This window comes from Apostichopus japonicus, chromosome 22 (genome assembly GCF_037975245.1).
Source record: "Apostichopus japonicus isolate 1M-3 chromosome 22, ASM3797524v1, whole genome shotgun sequence".
Lineage (NCBI taxonomy): Eukaryota > Metazoa > Echinodermata > Holothuroidea > Aspidochirotida > Stichopodidae > Apostichopus > Apostichopus japonicus.
In genome coordinates this window covers 19616869-19631558 of record NC_092582.1, presented here as the reverse complement: position 1 = coordinate 19631558, position 14690 = coordinate 19616869, and the positions used below count along the sequence as shown (strand labels likewise).

Sequence of the window (14690 nt, the reverse complement as noted above, 5' to 3'; positions counted from 1 at the left end):
GCGGTGGAAGCCATCATTGGCTTATCAAAGCCGCAAGCTGAACGAAGTCAGTCTCTTAGATTCATATTTAACGTCCATGATTATTAATTGTCAATTGTCAACAACTCTGTTGTTTCATGCTGAGCCTACGATAACCATCGAATCTTAGTCAGGAAGATGCAATTAAAATTGTTTTTTTTTTGGGTGAAAGTTAAATTGGGAACAACTTGTATAGGATTCAGGATTTTTCTTTTGGTTCACATCTTTTACGACAAACGCTTTTGAGTAGTTTCCACTGTTCATAGCTGAACAATGATATTTGCGCAATTGCAAATCTACCATTCGGCGTACTTTCCGAGGTCAGTTTTCATTCTGACCATGGTTCCGAGCCCCCCCCCCCCCCTCCGTGGTCCCCTCCTTTAGCCTGGTCAAGTCTCACATTCACACTGTCCTCCGATTCCGTTCGACTTTCCTGTGAATCTGACTTTCCCACAATTACCTTGAAAAGGAAAAGGACTATACAACAAATTGTTAAATATAAGAGTATTGATTTATCCATCAACCAGGGCTCGAGTTATTCCATAAGAACTCCCGTATCAACAGCCTGCATGTACATATACAGCGGTCGGGTCACCAGTAAGTATTAAAGTTCGGTGCCGAATCTATGGCAAGTCGGTCTCAAAAGTTAAGCCGAATTCAGCGTGGTCTTACACCCATGAACTAAAGAGTAAGAAAAAAGGAAGAAAAGGGAGAGGGGTCGTTCTCTATGTTTTTCCCTTACGTCACATTGAGGAGAAGCCTATTGTTTTTGGTGGAGGTCAAATGTCATTTAGGGTCACCAAGGGTTAAATTGTGAAAACCTTGTTTATAACTTTACGGTAATTCCCAGCCTATTAGATAACATGACCGTTATGCCTCATGAGAATAGGGGAGGCTGTTGGCAATTGGAAATTGGCTTATGAGCATCCGTAGAATGAGAATGCAGAATTCAGACGAACAAACAGCAATTGGTGTCGCTATACCTGCATAGGCGTTGCATGTTTTAGTTTACTTTAGTAGAAAAAAAGGATCAGGGGGGACACTTAAGTCCCCATCAAGGACCCTATAGAGAGAGAGAAAACTGAAGACACAAACACTCAGACCCGATTACAATGCTTAAAGTGCTTGTCCAAAGCATTCTTAAACCCATTGACACTACTTGCAAGTACAGCTTTCTCAGGGCCTGGCAAACTGTTCCACTCACACAACCCTATTAGAAAAAAGTTATGCCGAATATTAATCCTACTATGTGACTTTTGGAGTTTAAGACAATGACCTCTGGTACAACTACTGTTAGCAAACATGAAAAAGTCGGTAAAGGTTAAATTGTCGAAACCATACACAATCTTGAAAACCTGGATCAGGTCCCACGTAACGTGAACAAAGGTGTAGTTTGTACATACAACGATGCTATTGGAATGAACGATATCATTGTGAATAATCGCTGTTATATTTGTTTCTGTTTATGAAGTTTTCCGTCGTATTTTGCAATTGTCAAGATATTCTGCCAAATAAAACCTTCAGGTTTGAATATAGTTTGTTGTGGAAATGACCAGGCGCCGTTTACGAAACCTAACTGTCGCCTAGTTCATGTTCTCAAGATGTGTTCTTTTATTTATAAGTATATCAACAATATTCTCCCCCGTGTCTTTAGTGATATTGTTAATCCCTGTAATTCCTCGTATATTCGTAACAGAACGAGGAATAATACCCATTTTTCTGTTATCAGACATCACTCGAAACACGGTAAATTACTCTTGAACAACTACTGCTATAAAACCTGGAAAGTGCTTCCAAATGATATTAAAACTGTTAAATCTTATGTAACGTTTAAGCGAAAACTTAAAGCCCACCTAACTGAAAACTACGCTGACTGAGTATTGATTATCTCATGTTTATTTATCTCTACTCTTAATTGTTACCTTCTTTCTTTGTTTTTTTGTTTATTTTTGGTCGCTAGCTCGATAAACTACTATTGTTTTTCTAGTGTCCTGTTTATACTATACCACTTTGTTCTATTGTTCTTATGTATAGACGAAATAAATGAAATGAAATGAATAGTTAGACTTCTCAATGCGAATAAACTATGTAAAATGGTTTGCTATCTGCACGTGCATTATGTACAAGAAGTTTTCATGTGCGGAGATTGTTCACAAACTTCACGGAGCGTTTATAAACATATATACAGCGAAAACATCGTTTAAAACACTAACAATGATAGGGTAAAATTGAGTTCGTTAACACAAAACGTGAAAGCAAAATTTTGTTCGTGTCACAATTCCAATACACTTAAGGTGGCCAAAAATCTCCTAAGTTATTTCGTATTGCATTTCCTACATGCCATGATCAGTCATAATTCGCAAAATATACTACAATTAAAGGAGTTTTGAGACTAATTTGCTGTTATTCCTGCTAGATTGTTTGCGAAGATTTTCACTCAACAATGCTTTTTCAACCTTAGATTTTCATTGCGCAAAAAATCTCTTTGATTTAGGCAGTGTAATGGAATAATCTCAACTCGTCAATTTTCTGAATTTTGTCATCTTGTCGAGCTGGTAGTAAGTGTGCAACTCGTCAATTTGCAGAAAATTGTTGCATTGACGAGATCCGTTATCTCGTCAAAACGTCAATTTTCTGAATTTTGTCATCTTGTCGAGATGGTAGTAAGTGTGCAACTCGTCAATTTGCAGAAAATTGTTGCAATGACGAGATCCGTTATCTCGTCAAAACGTCAATTTTCTGAATTTTGTCATTTTGTCGACATGGTAGTAGGTGTGCAACTCGTCAATTTGCAGAAAATTGATGCATTGACGAGATCCGTTATCTCGTCAAAACGTCAATTTTCTGAATTTTGTCACGTTACCATCTCGTCAACTCGTCAATTTGCAGATAATTGTCGTTTTGTCAAGTTGGTAACTCGTCAATGCAATGTTCCTTCTACGCTTGCGTAGTTCTCAGACTTCGCCCAATGTCGTTATTGTACGTTGGCCTTGGTCGAGTCCTGAATACAGTACAGTAGTACGGCGTGCACTGTGCATATGCCATGGTGCACAAGTTTAGTAAACACAAGTTGTCACTTGTTTGTATATGCGGCGTACCGAATTTGTGCAGTTCGCATTTAGGCTACTTGTATACGACAAAAAACAGTTACCTGCGTCCTCCTCGATGCTAGGTGAATATCACGTCTTAAACTACGATTTAAGAAATGGCTGTTTCAAACACCTCACTAATTCTTTCGGCGACTTTAATCCCTATTCATTGAGCACAATAGCATAACCTGCGTATAAACTCGTACAGGGATTATACGAGGTGTCAACGCGGCAATTTGTTTGTCAACGATTTTATACGCCATTGTACTTCCGTCTTTTATACGATCCTGTGCGCGTACACATGTCCAGTTATACATGAGCGGTACTGTAGACTATTTATTAGGAGTATTTATATAATTTCAGTTGAAAATTACCAACCTCCCTATTTTCCCCTTATTCTCCCGGTTTTTTTGCCCTGAAAAATGTTATTCTCCCTATTTTTTGGTCAAACAGGTTGACAGGTCTGCAGTAGACTGACCTTTATCATGCCACAGTTGTAATTGAATATCAAAATATAATAGTTTGGGCCGTTTACAGGGGCGTCTAACCCGGGGGCGCGAATTACTATCTAAGCGGAGCGCCACCATCGGGTGGCGCGCAGCGTACAAGAAAATTTCTGGTTTCTATACCCCCCAGATCACCGGAAATGGCTCTTCTCGGGCTTGAAAATGACCAACCAGATTGTACACTTTTGCCTGAGAACCAGGTATTTCCCAATAGTTTTTTTTTTCCATCCATAACCTTTTTGAAGATTTCACCAGTCACACATCATATTCGACCTCATCGCATGTCCTGTGGATCATTGCTTCTGTAGGTGATTCTACGTCGCGGCCCACAATACCCGACAGCCCCACTTTTCAAGGTTTTCAGCCCATTATTTGTTCAGAATTTGAAAATTCACATTCGGGAATAAACTCACTTCAAGACATACCCATAATGTTGCAAAAAATGTCATCTATGGACAACCAATATAGAAAAACCTCCTTCAACCCCTAACAGACCGGTCAAAATTACACGAGTAGAGGGAAGTATGATGAAGATTGTTGGTCAGGAAATTTTCGAAAATTCAGACATTATTGGTGTACAAATATTAAAACCTCTTATAACGGCTATTATAAAACTTGGTTGAAGGAAATGAAAATACCAGATATTCCTAAACCGAACACTACACACATAGGCGTAGGAGGCGGGGGGGGGGGGGCTGCGGCCCCCACCCCAACCAAATATTTTTTCTGAAAATTCGGGCAATATAATAATTAATAAACAGTTCTAAGCTTGGCCGACTAATTCGCCATTACTAATGTAAAAGAGAATTCGACATAATTGGACCTCCATGCTTTTTCTCCATCTACATAAGACATTTCGTTGTTTACATTAGCATCCCGCGGTATTCTGCGAAACTTCCACGGACCGTACGGTACACGATGGCACAGTGCGATGTAATAACCGATGCTTGCTTATATGATATTGACATTAACATGCGGAGCGCGCGAAAAATTTCGGTTATATTTTTCGGGCAAGTCGTTACAGCCCCAAATCGTATTGGGCTCCTTTGACTACACACATCGACAGTTTTGAGGCTGCTCATCCTGGAACCGCCATTATTATGCTCACTGATATGATGTGATATCTGCTGTTTGCTTTACAAACCGAACAGGCGCGTAGCGAAGAAATTGCCAAGGGAGGGGCGAAGCCTGTGGGCAAACTATCTTAGCGAAGCGCCACCATGAGTTGGCGCGAAGCGTACAAAAAAAAAATTGGCCGAAAATACCTCCCAGATCGCTTGAAATGACACTTCCCAGGCCTTGAAAGTTGCATCTAAGCATTTTCTATTTTGAAATTACTAGCGATATCATAACAAAAATATGCTCGGGGGGGGGGGGGCGGTCGTCCCTTCCCGAAATGCGTCATGTTCCCCGACGACTCGGTCGAGTTCGAGACCAGCCACAGTTGGTTTCATTATTGTTTAAGGTGTCCATACACACACACGCGTTATGATAGACCATATATAGTATATATATATATAGATACATTAGTGAGAGAGGGAAAATGGAAACGTCAAAAATGGAGTTGTCGGTGTAAGGGGTAGGGTGAGGCGCACGCCCCTTCCGGAATCTTCGATCCGTCACTGGCTACCCGGCCATGTGTATATAATAGGGATCAGCGCTGTTATGATGTCACTGTTCCTCTTTCTCTTCCCGGTGTCTTGACGTTTTTCTTTTAGTGTACTCCCTCCTTTTCTCCTTTTTCTCTCTTTCTTCTTTTTCTTTTCCCTTCCTTCCTCTCCTCCTCCTCTTTTCTCCCCCCTCTTTTTTTCCCTTTTTTCTTCTCTTTTTTCTCTCTCCTCTTTTTCTTACCCGGGGGGCGCGCGCCCCCAACGCCCCCCCTGGATACGCGCCTGGTTTATATTGGAACTGCTATTTCTGGTTAACAAGCAGAAGTGTAGTGCAATGAAGTAATCGACACGTCAATGCATTTTGCATTCTGGTTATCTATACTGTTAGTGCCATCCACTTTGGAGGATCATTATCACTGAACACTATACTTGCGTAAGGTTAGTATAGGCTACAATTGTTTCATTCATAATAATAATGTATCTCTTTATAAGCTCGGCACTTCAGAAGGTTTGCATCCCACAAATAGCAAAATAGGGTTGACATATACCTTATATTTCTTGTTTTTTAAGTAAAGGTTTAAACCAGAATGCAAAAATGCATTGTGGTTCCGATGATGTAACATGAGCAGTTTTCTTCATGAATCTGTCGTAATTTTTGTATATTAATACAGTGAAAAGCATTGTGATGTGACAAACAAAACATTCACAGACACGGGCTGTCCTGAAATGACCATTGACCTCTACAACATGCTTCTTGTACTAAATGTGATACATCGACATACTAAATATGACATCAGTCCTTGTTGAAGTATTGTGTAAAACATGGTTTTCAGAATTTGACCCCTGGAGAACTCAAACGATCATTGACCTCCGCCCACAACATTAGGCTTCTTATACTCAATGTGGTACAATTACATACCAAATATGCTATCTGTCCAAGCTTCCCTTGCAATATCATGTTTAGGTAGGTGCGTTAGTGTAGAGAGAGGTAAGAGGGGAGTGAAGTAAATGTTTGGTGTTTGTTGACTTCAAATGACCTTTTACCTCTACCAAAATCAATAGGCTTCTTTCATTCAATGTTATACGCCTTCACACCAAACGCAATGATAGGCTCCTTGAATTTCATATGAGATCTGTCCAAAGTTCCCTTTATGCAATATCGTGTTTACAAGGCTTTCACCACCGACCTCTTTACCCCAAATGACCTTTGACCTCCACCAAAATCAATAGGCTTATTGTACTCAATGTTATACACCTTCATACCAAGTATGAAATCTGCCCAAGCTTCCAATGTTGAGATATCATGTTTACATGGTTTTCACAATTTGACCTCTGATGACCCTAAATGAACTTTGACCTCCACCATAATTGAAATTAATGTTGTTCATATATATATTAAATATGAGATCTGCCCAAGCTTACCTTCTTGAGATATCTTGTTTTCAAGTTTGCACAATTTGACCCCTGGTGACCCCAAATGGCCCTCGAACTCCACAAAAAAGTTAATGTGGTACTTCTACACACCAAATATGTATATATATATATAAACTATATAAATCGCACAAACAGACACATACGCCATCATGAATGCAAAGGTTATGATTATCATCATAACCACACAAAAAACAAAGAAAGTCATCCAGTTCATCATATTTTATTTTGATTAGAAAAGCTTTGAATTGGAACTAACTTATTCCATTCACTATGTCAATAAAACGAATAAAACAAATAAAAGATGAATATGACTCAATGTTTCAAACACAAATATCTTTCACGGTAAGAAATTGTCAATGAAAACCTGTGAGCAACGCATGGTCATAAACTAAAGTTCATCAGAACTGGCCCCAAATTTAAGAATGCTGACATTCCTCAACATTTTCAAACATAAAATCTTCTTGATTTTTGAGGAATGGATTCACAGAGAGCCTTAGCCTCCCCTTCTGATATTTTTTGGCAGGAAAAATTAGTTACAAACAAAACAAGGTAATATACAAGGTAGTACACAAGGTAGTACACAAGGTAGTGTACAAGGTAGTGTACAGAGTAGTGTGCAAGGTACTGTACAAGGTAGTGTACAAGGTAGTGTACAAGATAGTGTGCACAAGGTAGTGCACAAGGTAGTACTTAAGGTAGTACACAAGGTACTGTACAAGGTAGTGTACAAGGTAGTGTACAAGATAGTGTGCAAGGTAGTGTACAAGGTAGTGTGCAAGGTATTGTGCAAGGTAGTGCACGTGGTAGTACTAAAGGTAGTATGCAAGGTACTGTACAAGGTAGTGCACAAGGTAGTGCACAGGGTAGTGTACAAGGTACTGTACAAGGTACTGTACAAGGTAGTGTACAAGGTAGTACATAAGGTAGTACATAAGGTAGTACACAAGGTCGTGCATAAGGAAGGTAGTGTACAAGGCAGTTTACAAGTTTTTAAAACATTTCAAACAAGTACATTCCTGACATTTGACAGGTGTTTTCCTTTGTGGTAGTAGCTGCAATATCAACCTTGTCTCCTGCTGCATATATTTATTAGTAAACTTAAATTATCCACCTATACTTCAAACAGCTGAACACCAATGTTTTGACTTTGGAGCCAACAACCCCTAAAGGGTATTTTGTTGTTTGTTGTTTGAGTCCAGATTTTGTTCACTTCCTTATTAGTACCACTTTGTCTGCCCATGGAATGTCACTTTAAGAGCAAGACTGTATTGTTTGCAATTGATACATGTAGGGAGGCTTGGGAGTCCATACCATCTTGGCTTCATCATGTAATGGGGTAACTAACTGTTCTTTCTCTGAGCTGTTAAACAATTTTGGCAAATCTTACAGATCCGTTTAAATTATTTCTAAACTTTTCATGTAAGTGCTAGTTTTGCCTCAATAATTTATTAGTACTGATTTGTCCACTGGACTGTTAAATGTTTCTTGGTATTTGATGTTGGTATAGAATGTTATCAGTTCTTGTTTGAAAAACTTGGGGCTTGCCTGACGTTTCGATCCAAGCAGGAATATTCTTTGAAGACCATGTGAAGATCATCCTGCTACCGGTTTGAATATGTTAGCCCAATTTTTACATTTTTACCTACACAAGACATTTTTTTAAATCTTGTTTTCTTCTCCACATCCATTGTTGTTGTATTTAAACATACCAGCTACAACTGATGTCATCCTCCCCCTCCCCTCCCCCTCAGTCCCCCACCCCTACTTTGATTAATGAGAAGCTTACATTCTGAAAAAGGAAATAAAATGTAAAAATTGTTGAATGGCCATTCTCAGATGCTCATCCATATGTTATCATGATCATTGAATACTTGTTTTGGGTCCTTAAAGGGAAACCCCACATCTCATTCCTTTATAAACTATGTGTCATTAATTTTTAATATAGACAACATTAATGACATCATTTAATTAATTGGTAAGACACTAGTGAATGGAGTTCATCACCAGACAGCAGCGATTGCTCTCAACAACATCGAACAAGTTGTCACAAACCCAACAGTGAAACACAAAAGACGAGACGGTTGAGGCAAGGCTAGGATGTAGCATATGGAATGGAGAATTCTGGATGCCAAGAAAATCCGGAAATGCCAGTTACAAGAGTCTAAGGTTGGGTTGGCTGCAAGGACAAAGAAGAGTCCGGTCAGGATGAATGGAGGGATGTTCTCCATATCATTCAAATGACATCTGAAAGATGAAAGAGGAACACAGGATGCTCTTCACATGTCAAATCAAGCACTTAGTACAGTCTCACTATTAACAATTAACGGAAATATCTGTAAATTTGTGACACTCAGCCCCCCAATGTTCAAACTGGTCCTGACCAGTCTTGTTCAGACTGGTTCTGACCAGTCTGAGCGATCATAAGTTTTACACATTCCCCATGTATTCATATTCTTGACGGTGGAGTATTGTGTTAATCCTTATTATGTATGGTCTATGGTCTTACAAATTTTTAAATTCATTTTAAATTTATTTCTCGTATTATGCAAATACAGACAAAAATATGTAACACAGAGTTCAGTAGAGTACTAACACAATATGAATGGCACTAACAGAGATACTCTTAACATTTAGGTGAACATTAAGAAACAAAACTACAATTACACAAAAAAAGCAATCCAAATGATGTCTCTACTCTCTACCTATACATGTACCTAATCAGAGAACTCCTGGTTTGCACACATGTGGACTTTTTGGTGGAGAGATTCTTCGATTCTTCTGAGCAGTGGTTCAGAGCGGTCATTAATTTACAGCTCTCGTAGCGTTGCCTCCATTTAGATTATTTTATTTGAAGTGTTAAAATAATCCGTCTTTTCTGAACAATTACTTTTTTGTGGAATGAATTATGACATTACTGGAGTACCTATGTGATCCGAATCTATTTGGCGTGTACTGAGGTTCTGTGTACTGTGATCTGCGGTACTAAGGTTTTCTTTTCTTTCAACATTTTGATTATTTTATTTGAAGTGTTAATTTATCCGTCTTTTTTGAACAATTACTATTTTTGTGGAATGGATTATTACATTACAGGAGTTCCTATATGATCCGAGTCTATTTGGCGTGTACTGAGGTTCTGTGTACTGTGATCTGTGTACTGAGGTTTTCTTTTCGTTAATCAACCACTCGTTTGAATGTAATTGAACCGACAGCAGGCCTGTAGGCTGCACAGTGACATTACCATGGTAATCAATGAAACCCCAAAAGCCTGCCTTTACAATAAGCAGTCTTACTGGGATGGGGTCTTTCCCGTTGAATGTCACTCTCTCTGCCACTGTTACGTAAAACATCAATCACTCTTATATCGTCTAGTTATAGGATATAAAGATTACCTTCTGATTCTCTCAAGGAATGGATCTGGTGTGGCCAGTTTTGCTTTCAACTCATCAGGTGATAATCTTCCTGATGATATATAATCTTCTTTGTTGGCGAAAGACTGTCAACAAAATAATTAAACTACAACTCTCAGGAATTAAGTGTTGCAATATATGTTCTCTGCAATGATAATTCTCACGTCATGATCATCATAAGCTGTTATACCTATGGTGAAATCTAAGGGGTCAGCAGTGCCCACATGCACCCCACCCAATCATTTACTGTAATTAATTTCCGCAATAGTGTATACGTTGCAATAGTAGGCCTACACTGGGTCTGTGTCAGACATTTCTCTGAAATTGAATTCTTTCTGCCATGTAGTTTGTGCTTTGATGTGACTAGAAGCCTACAAGGAAACAGGAAACATCACAAACTGCTAGAGATTCTGTGGGCTTTGCCCCCTGGGCCCCCAATAGGATTCACTAGGCACTCCAAACAACGTTTGGGCAAATCCATATTTTGACATGTATTTTCTTTTTATAAATGTGCTGCAGCTTCCAGGGGCTTGCCCTACTCCCTGTATTCCTATCCAATGACATTGTACAGTTGTATAAATACAGAACAAGACGTTGCACTGAAGTTATTAAACAATCATTTTCTATGTATGGAAACATTTGAATAAATAAGTACACACATACGAATGCTGAAGTTATGGCAATGATCAGGCATAATACTGTAGGCCTTAAGTTATTTAGTAGTTGCAGCACTCTTACGAGTTTATTATATAGGATTTATCCTGCATAACTTACACATAATTAAGCTCTGAACTTTGCAAAATGTCTTTAAGCACAATCATCTAAACTATAAACTCCATTGAAGACAAATGGCAGGATACTTATTAAGTTCACTGTTCTGAAACACTCATATGGACCATCCTTGGCTGTGACTAGTATGGGATCTCAATGGTGTTAGGCCTATATGCGTATAGCCTTAAGGTATCACCATTCACTTGAAGTTGAAAGGCGAACAAACGCTTTTCACGAACTTGTTATATTGTCCGCAATTTGTTTGCAGCCACAAATCATGATATATGAAACTTTTGTAAACCCACTCCACAGTACGGTGGGTACTATACTATATCATACCTGTAACGGAACCAATCATTGCTACATTTCACCCTTGTTGTTACTCACCCCTTTCGCCATTCGCACAACCCCCGTAAGCAGGCTCATGTTTAACATCTTCGCAAGCGACAACGCGCCATACTTGACGAAAGCCTCAAACTGAGGTGTTTCAAAGACGGAAGCCATGTTCTCTCAATCAGACTGAACACGACCGTAGGGCAACCGTGCAAGTTACTCTAGTCTAATACATATTAGCTGTTTATTTACTGTAAACAATAGCAATATCGATGCACTACACAAGAGCTGTACGTTGTAATAGTAGCCTGTGGTTTCTTTTATCAACGTAAGTATACACCCACGGCCTCGATAATAGTTGCACTTTTGAAGGTTGAGTGAGGTCAAGTTCCAATGACGGCTATAGCTCTTAGATTTGCTAGCTTAGGAAAGCTGCTTGCAGGTTCTACAGTATATTGTATCGTACGTACCTATTGACGCTCCGCTATGTAAACGATGCCTCCATTTGAGTGGACATTTTGCAACTAAAATAACCCATTTTACTAATTTTTCTGCTTAAAATTGTCTTAAAACTAGTTGCAGGCGCGTATCCAGGATTTTCTAACCCGGGGGGCGCGAATTACCATCTAAGCGGAGCGCCACCATCGGTTGGCGCGGAGCGTACAAGAAAATTTTTGGTTGTGATACCCCCCAGATCACCGGAAATGGCACTTCTCGGGCTTGAAAATGAGCAACCAGATGTACACTTTTGCCTGAGAACCGCAAGTATTTCCCCCAATTTTTTTTCCATCCATAACCTAAGTTGAAGATTGTCACCAGTCACACATCATGTTCGACCTCCTTGCATGTCCTATGGATGATTGCTTTTGTAGGTGATTCTACGTCACGGCCCACAATATCCGAAAGCCCCACTTTTGAAGGTTTTAAGCCGATTATTTGTTGAGAATTTGAAAATTCCAATTTCTCGTGAATAAAAATCACTTGAAAACATACCCATGATGTTGCAGAAAATGTCATCTATGGACAAGCAATATAGAAAAACCTCCTTGAACCCCTAATAGACAGGTCCAAATTGCACGAGTAGAAGAAAGTATGATGAAGAATGTTGGTGAGGAAATTTTCTAAAATTCCGACACAGTTAATTTCTTGGTGTAGAAATATTGCAACCTCTTATAATGGCTATTATAAAACTTGGTTTCGGAAATGAAAAATAGCAGATATTTCCGATATCAGGTATATCGAAACCGAACACTACACACATAGGCGTAGGTCCTGTAGGAGGCGGGGCTGATATTGGCATCGATATGTTGAACGCGCGCGAAGCGCGCGAAAAATTTCGGCTTTTTTTCGCCCCAAATCCCAAATCCAATTTGGCTCCTACGCCTTTGACTACACACATAAACAGTTTTTTGAGGCTGTTCATCGTGGAACATGCATTTCAATGCTTACTGATATGATGTTATATCTGCTGTTTGCTTTACAAATTCGAACAGGCGTGTAGCGAGTAATTGCCAAGGGAGGGGCGAAGCCTGTAGGCAAACTATCTAAGCGAAGCGCCACCATGAGTTGGCGCGAAGCGTACAAGAAAAATTTTGCCCGAAAATGCCACCCAGATCGCTGGAAATGACACTTCCCAGGCCTTGTAAGTTGCATCTAAGCATTGTCTATTTTGAAATTACTAGCGATGTCATAAAGAAAATTTGCACGGGGGGGGGGGGGGGCGGTCGCCCCCTTCCCGAAATGCGTCATGTTCCCCGACGACTCGGTCGAGTTCAAGACCAGCCACAGTTGGTTCCATATAGCACAATTGTACTACAATTTATACAATTGTTTAAGGCGTCCATACACACACACGCGTTATGATAGACCATATATAGTATTTATATAGATACATAGTGAGAGAGGAAAAATGGAAACGTCAAAAATGGAGTTGTCGGTGTAATGGGTAGGGTGAGGCGCACACCCCCTCCGTAATCCTTGATCTGTCACTGGTACCCTGTGTATATAATAGGGATCAGCGCTTTAACTATGACTGTTCCTCTTTCTCTTCCCGAGGTCTTGGCTCTCTTCTATTCAGTGGCGTCACCAGACTTTTCAGTCTGGGGGGCACAGGGGGGCACCAGCATTTTATGGGGGGCACTTAGGTGGATACGGATCAACGTCCTGGGGAGGGGTCTAAGGGGAGGGGGTGCCCCTCCAGGCGCGGCGGAACGGGAAAAGTATTGGGGGGCTAATGTGTAGGGACTATCTAAGCGGAGCGCCACCATCGGTTGGCGCGGAGCGTACAAGAAAATTTTGGGTTTTTCAAACCCCCAGATGGCCGGAAACGGCACTTCCCGAGTGTTTTATGCTGCGAATACCTAGCCCTAAAATATGGGTCTCAAGCCTGCAATTTCTCAGATTGCACGTAAAAGTCTGTAAAAACATTGTAATTTGTATATTCGATGGTGTTTTAAGAGAGTAGCTATTACTCGTAGTGTACTCGCAAAGACGTTTTTGAGTGTAGTAAGGGGATGTTGGAGAACTGGCTGAAATGAAGCAAGTCATTGGCCTAAGACGAAGTCGTGTTGCGCTTACCGGTACTCACACTCACTGCTTCCACTTTTCACGGGGCGTGAAGACGCGGTTGGGGTGACAATATGGTCTATAGCCAGGGGACAGGCCGAGGGTCCCCCCAGCATTTACTAAAATTATTACACCTATATAGTATACGTGTGCATCGGACAGATCGACAAGTATGCATTGAAAAATGGGCAGATGCACGTTTCGGAGCCTTGGTAAATATTGGAGGGGCTTATCATGCATTTTCCCCCTCAACTTTTTCATTGGGGGGCTGAGCCCCCAAGCTCCACCGGTTCCGCCGCCACTGCCCCCCCCCCCCCTCCCCTTTGGGAAATTTTTGCATACGGAGGATGGGCTAGATGCAAAATGCTGCCACATTTGATGCTAAATTCGATCTGAAGATATCTCCAGAAATTGCTATTTTTGAGGTAATGATTTTAACAAGGCGCAGAATTTTGCAGAGGATATGAACCACATGCTGTCAATATTATGCCTAACCCTATCAATAGAACCTACATTTGTTGAATTAAATTAATGTGTGCATGACCCCGACTCCTTTCTTGTCCTTCTCGTTTTCGCCCATTATCTATTAAGATGTAACAGGTTCCAGCATCGTTATTGGCTCCTATTAGGGATCTCACCATGCAATCCAAAGTTTGATCACACATCGAGTATCGCTCAGTATGCAGGTGTGAACATTCGCCATTTGTTCCTACAAACATCTGACTTCAAATGACCTCTGCACCCCCTACACAGCAGGGTTAATATATGGGTCCACAAATATAGGCAAGTATGGTGCCTGCGGACCCTCACATTCTCACATTTCGTCAGCTCCTAACCTGTCAACCTCAGACCAAGGCAACATATTGCAGTACCCTCCCTTCTCACAGTCATGTAGCTCGCGAAGCGGACTTGTATATCCGCTGGTATGGCGTGAGCACTGACACATTCAATGTAAAT

The 14690-nt window shown here is 40.4% G+C and overlaps 1 protein-coding gene across 2 annotated transcripts; it reads right to left on the bottom strand.

Moving 5' to 3' along the window:
- Positions 1 to 6861: 6861 nt before the first annotated feature.
- Positions 6862 to 11482, bottom strand: LOC139964328 (microsomal glutathione S-transferase 1-like). Of its 2 annotated transcripts, none has more exons than XM_071965847.1 (3): positions 11223 to 11482; positions 10047 to 10150; positions 6862 to 8833 (listed from the first exon to the last, which is right to left on the bottom strand). In XM_071965847.1, exons 1-3 carry the CDS (start codon positions 11337 to 11339, stop codon positions 8809 to 8811), a joined length of 246 nt encoding a protein of 81 aa, XP_071821948.1. In that variant the 5' UTR covers positions 11340 to 11482; the 3' UTR covers positions 6862 to 8808. The 2 variants fall into 2 exon arrangements, with proteins under 2 accessions (XP_071821948.1, XP_071821947.1); XM_071965846.1 differs by having other exon boundaries at positions 6862 to 8901; positions 11223 to 11477.
- Between the last annotated feature and the right edge of the window lie 3208 nt (positions 11483 to 14690).

Bases quoted from the DNA above. Each gene is read 5' to 3' on its own strand.
- LOC139964328 (XM_071965846.1), bottom strand. From the start codon at position 11,339: ATGGCTTCCGTCTTTGAAACACCTCAGTTTGAGGCTTTCGTCAAGTAT. The intron at 10,151-11,222 runs GTGAGTAACAAC...TTTTGTTGACAG, and splicing joins TTGTGCGAATGGCGAAAGGG to TCTTTCGCCAACAAAGAAGA. The intron at 8,902-10,046 runs GTAATCTTTATA...TTCATCTTTCAG, and splicing joins TTCCTTGAGAGAATCAGAAG to ATGTCATTTGAATGATATGG.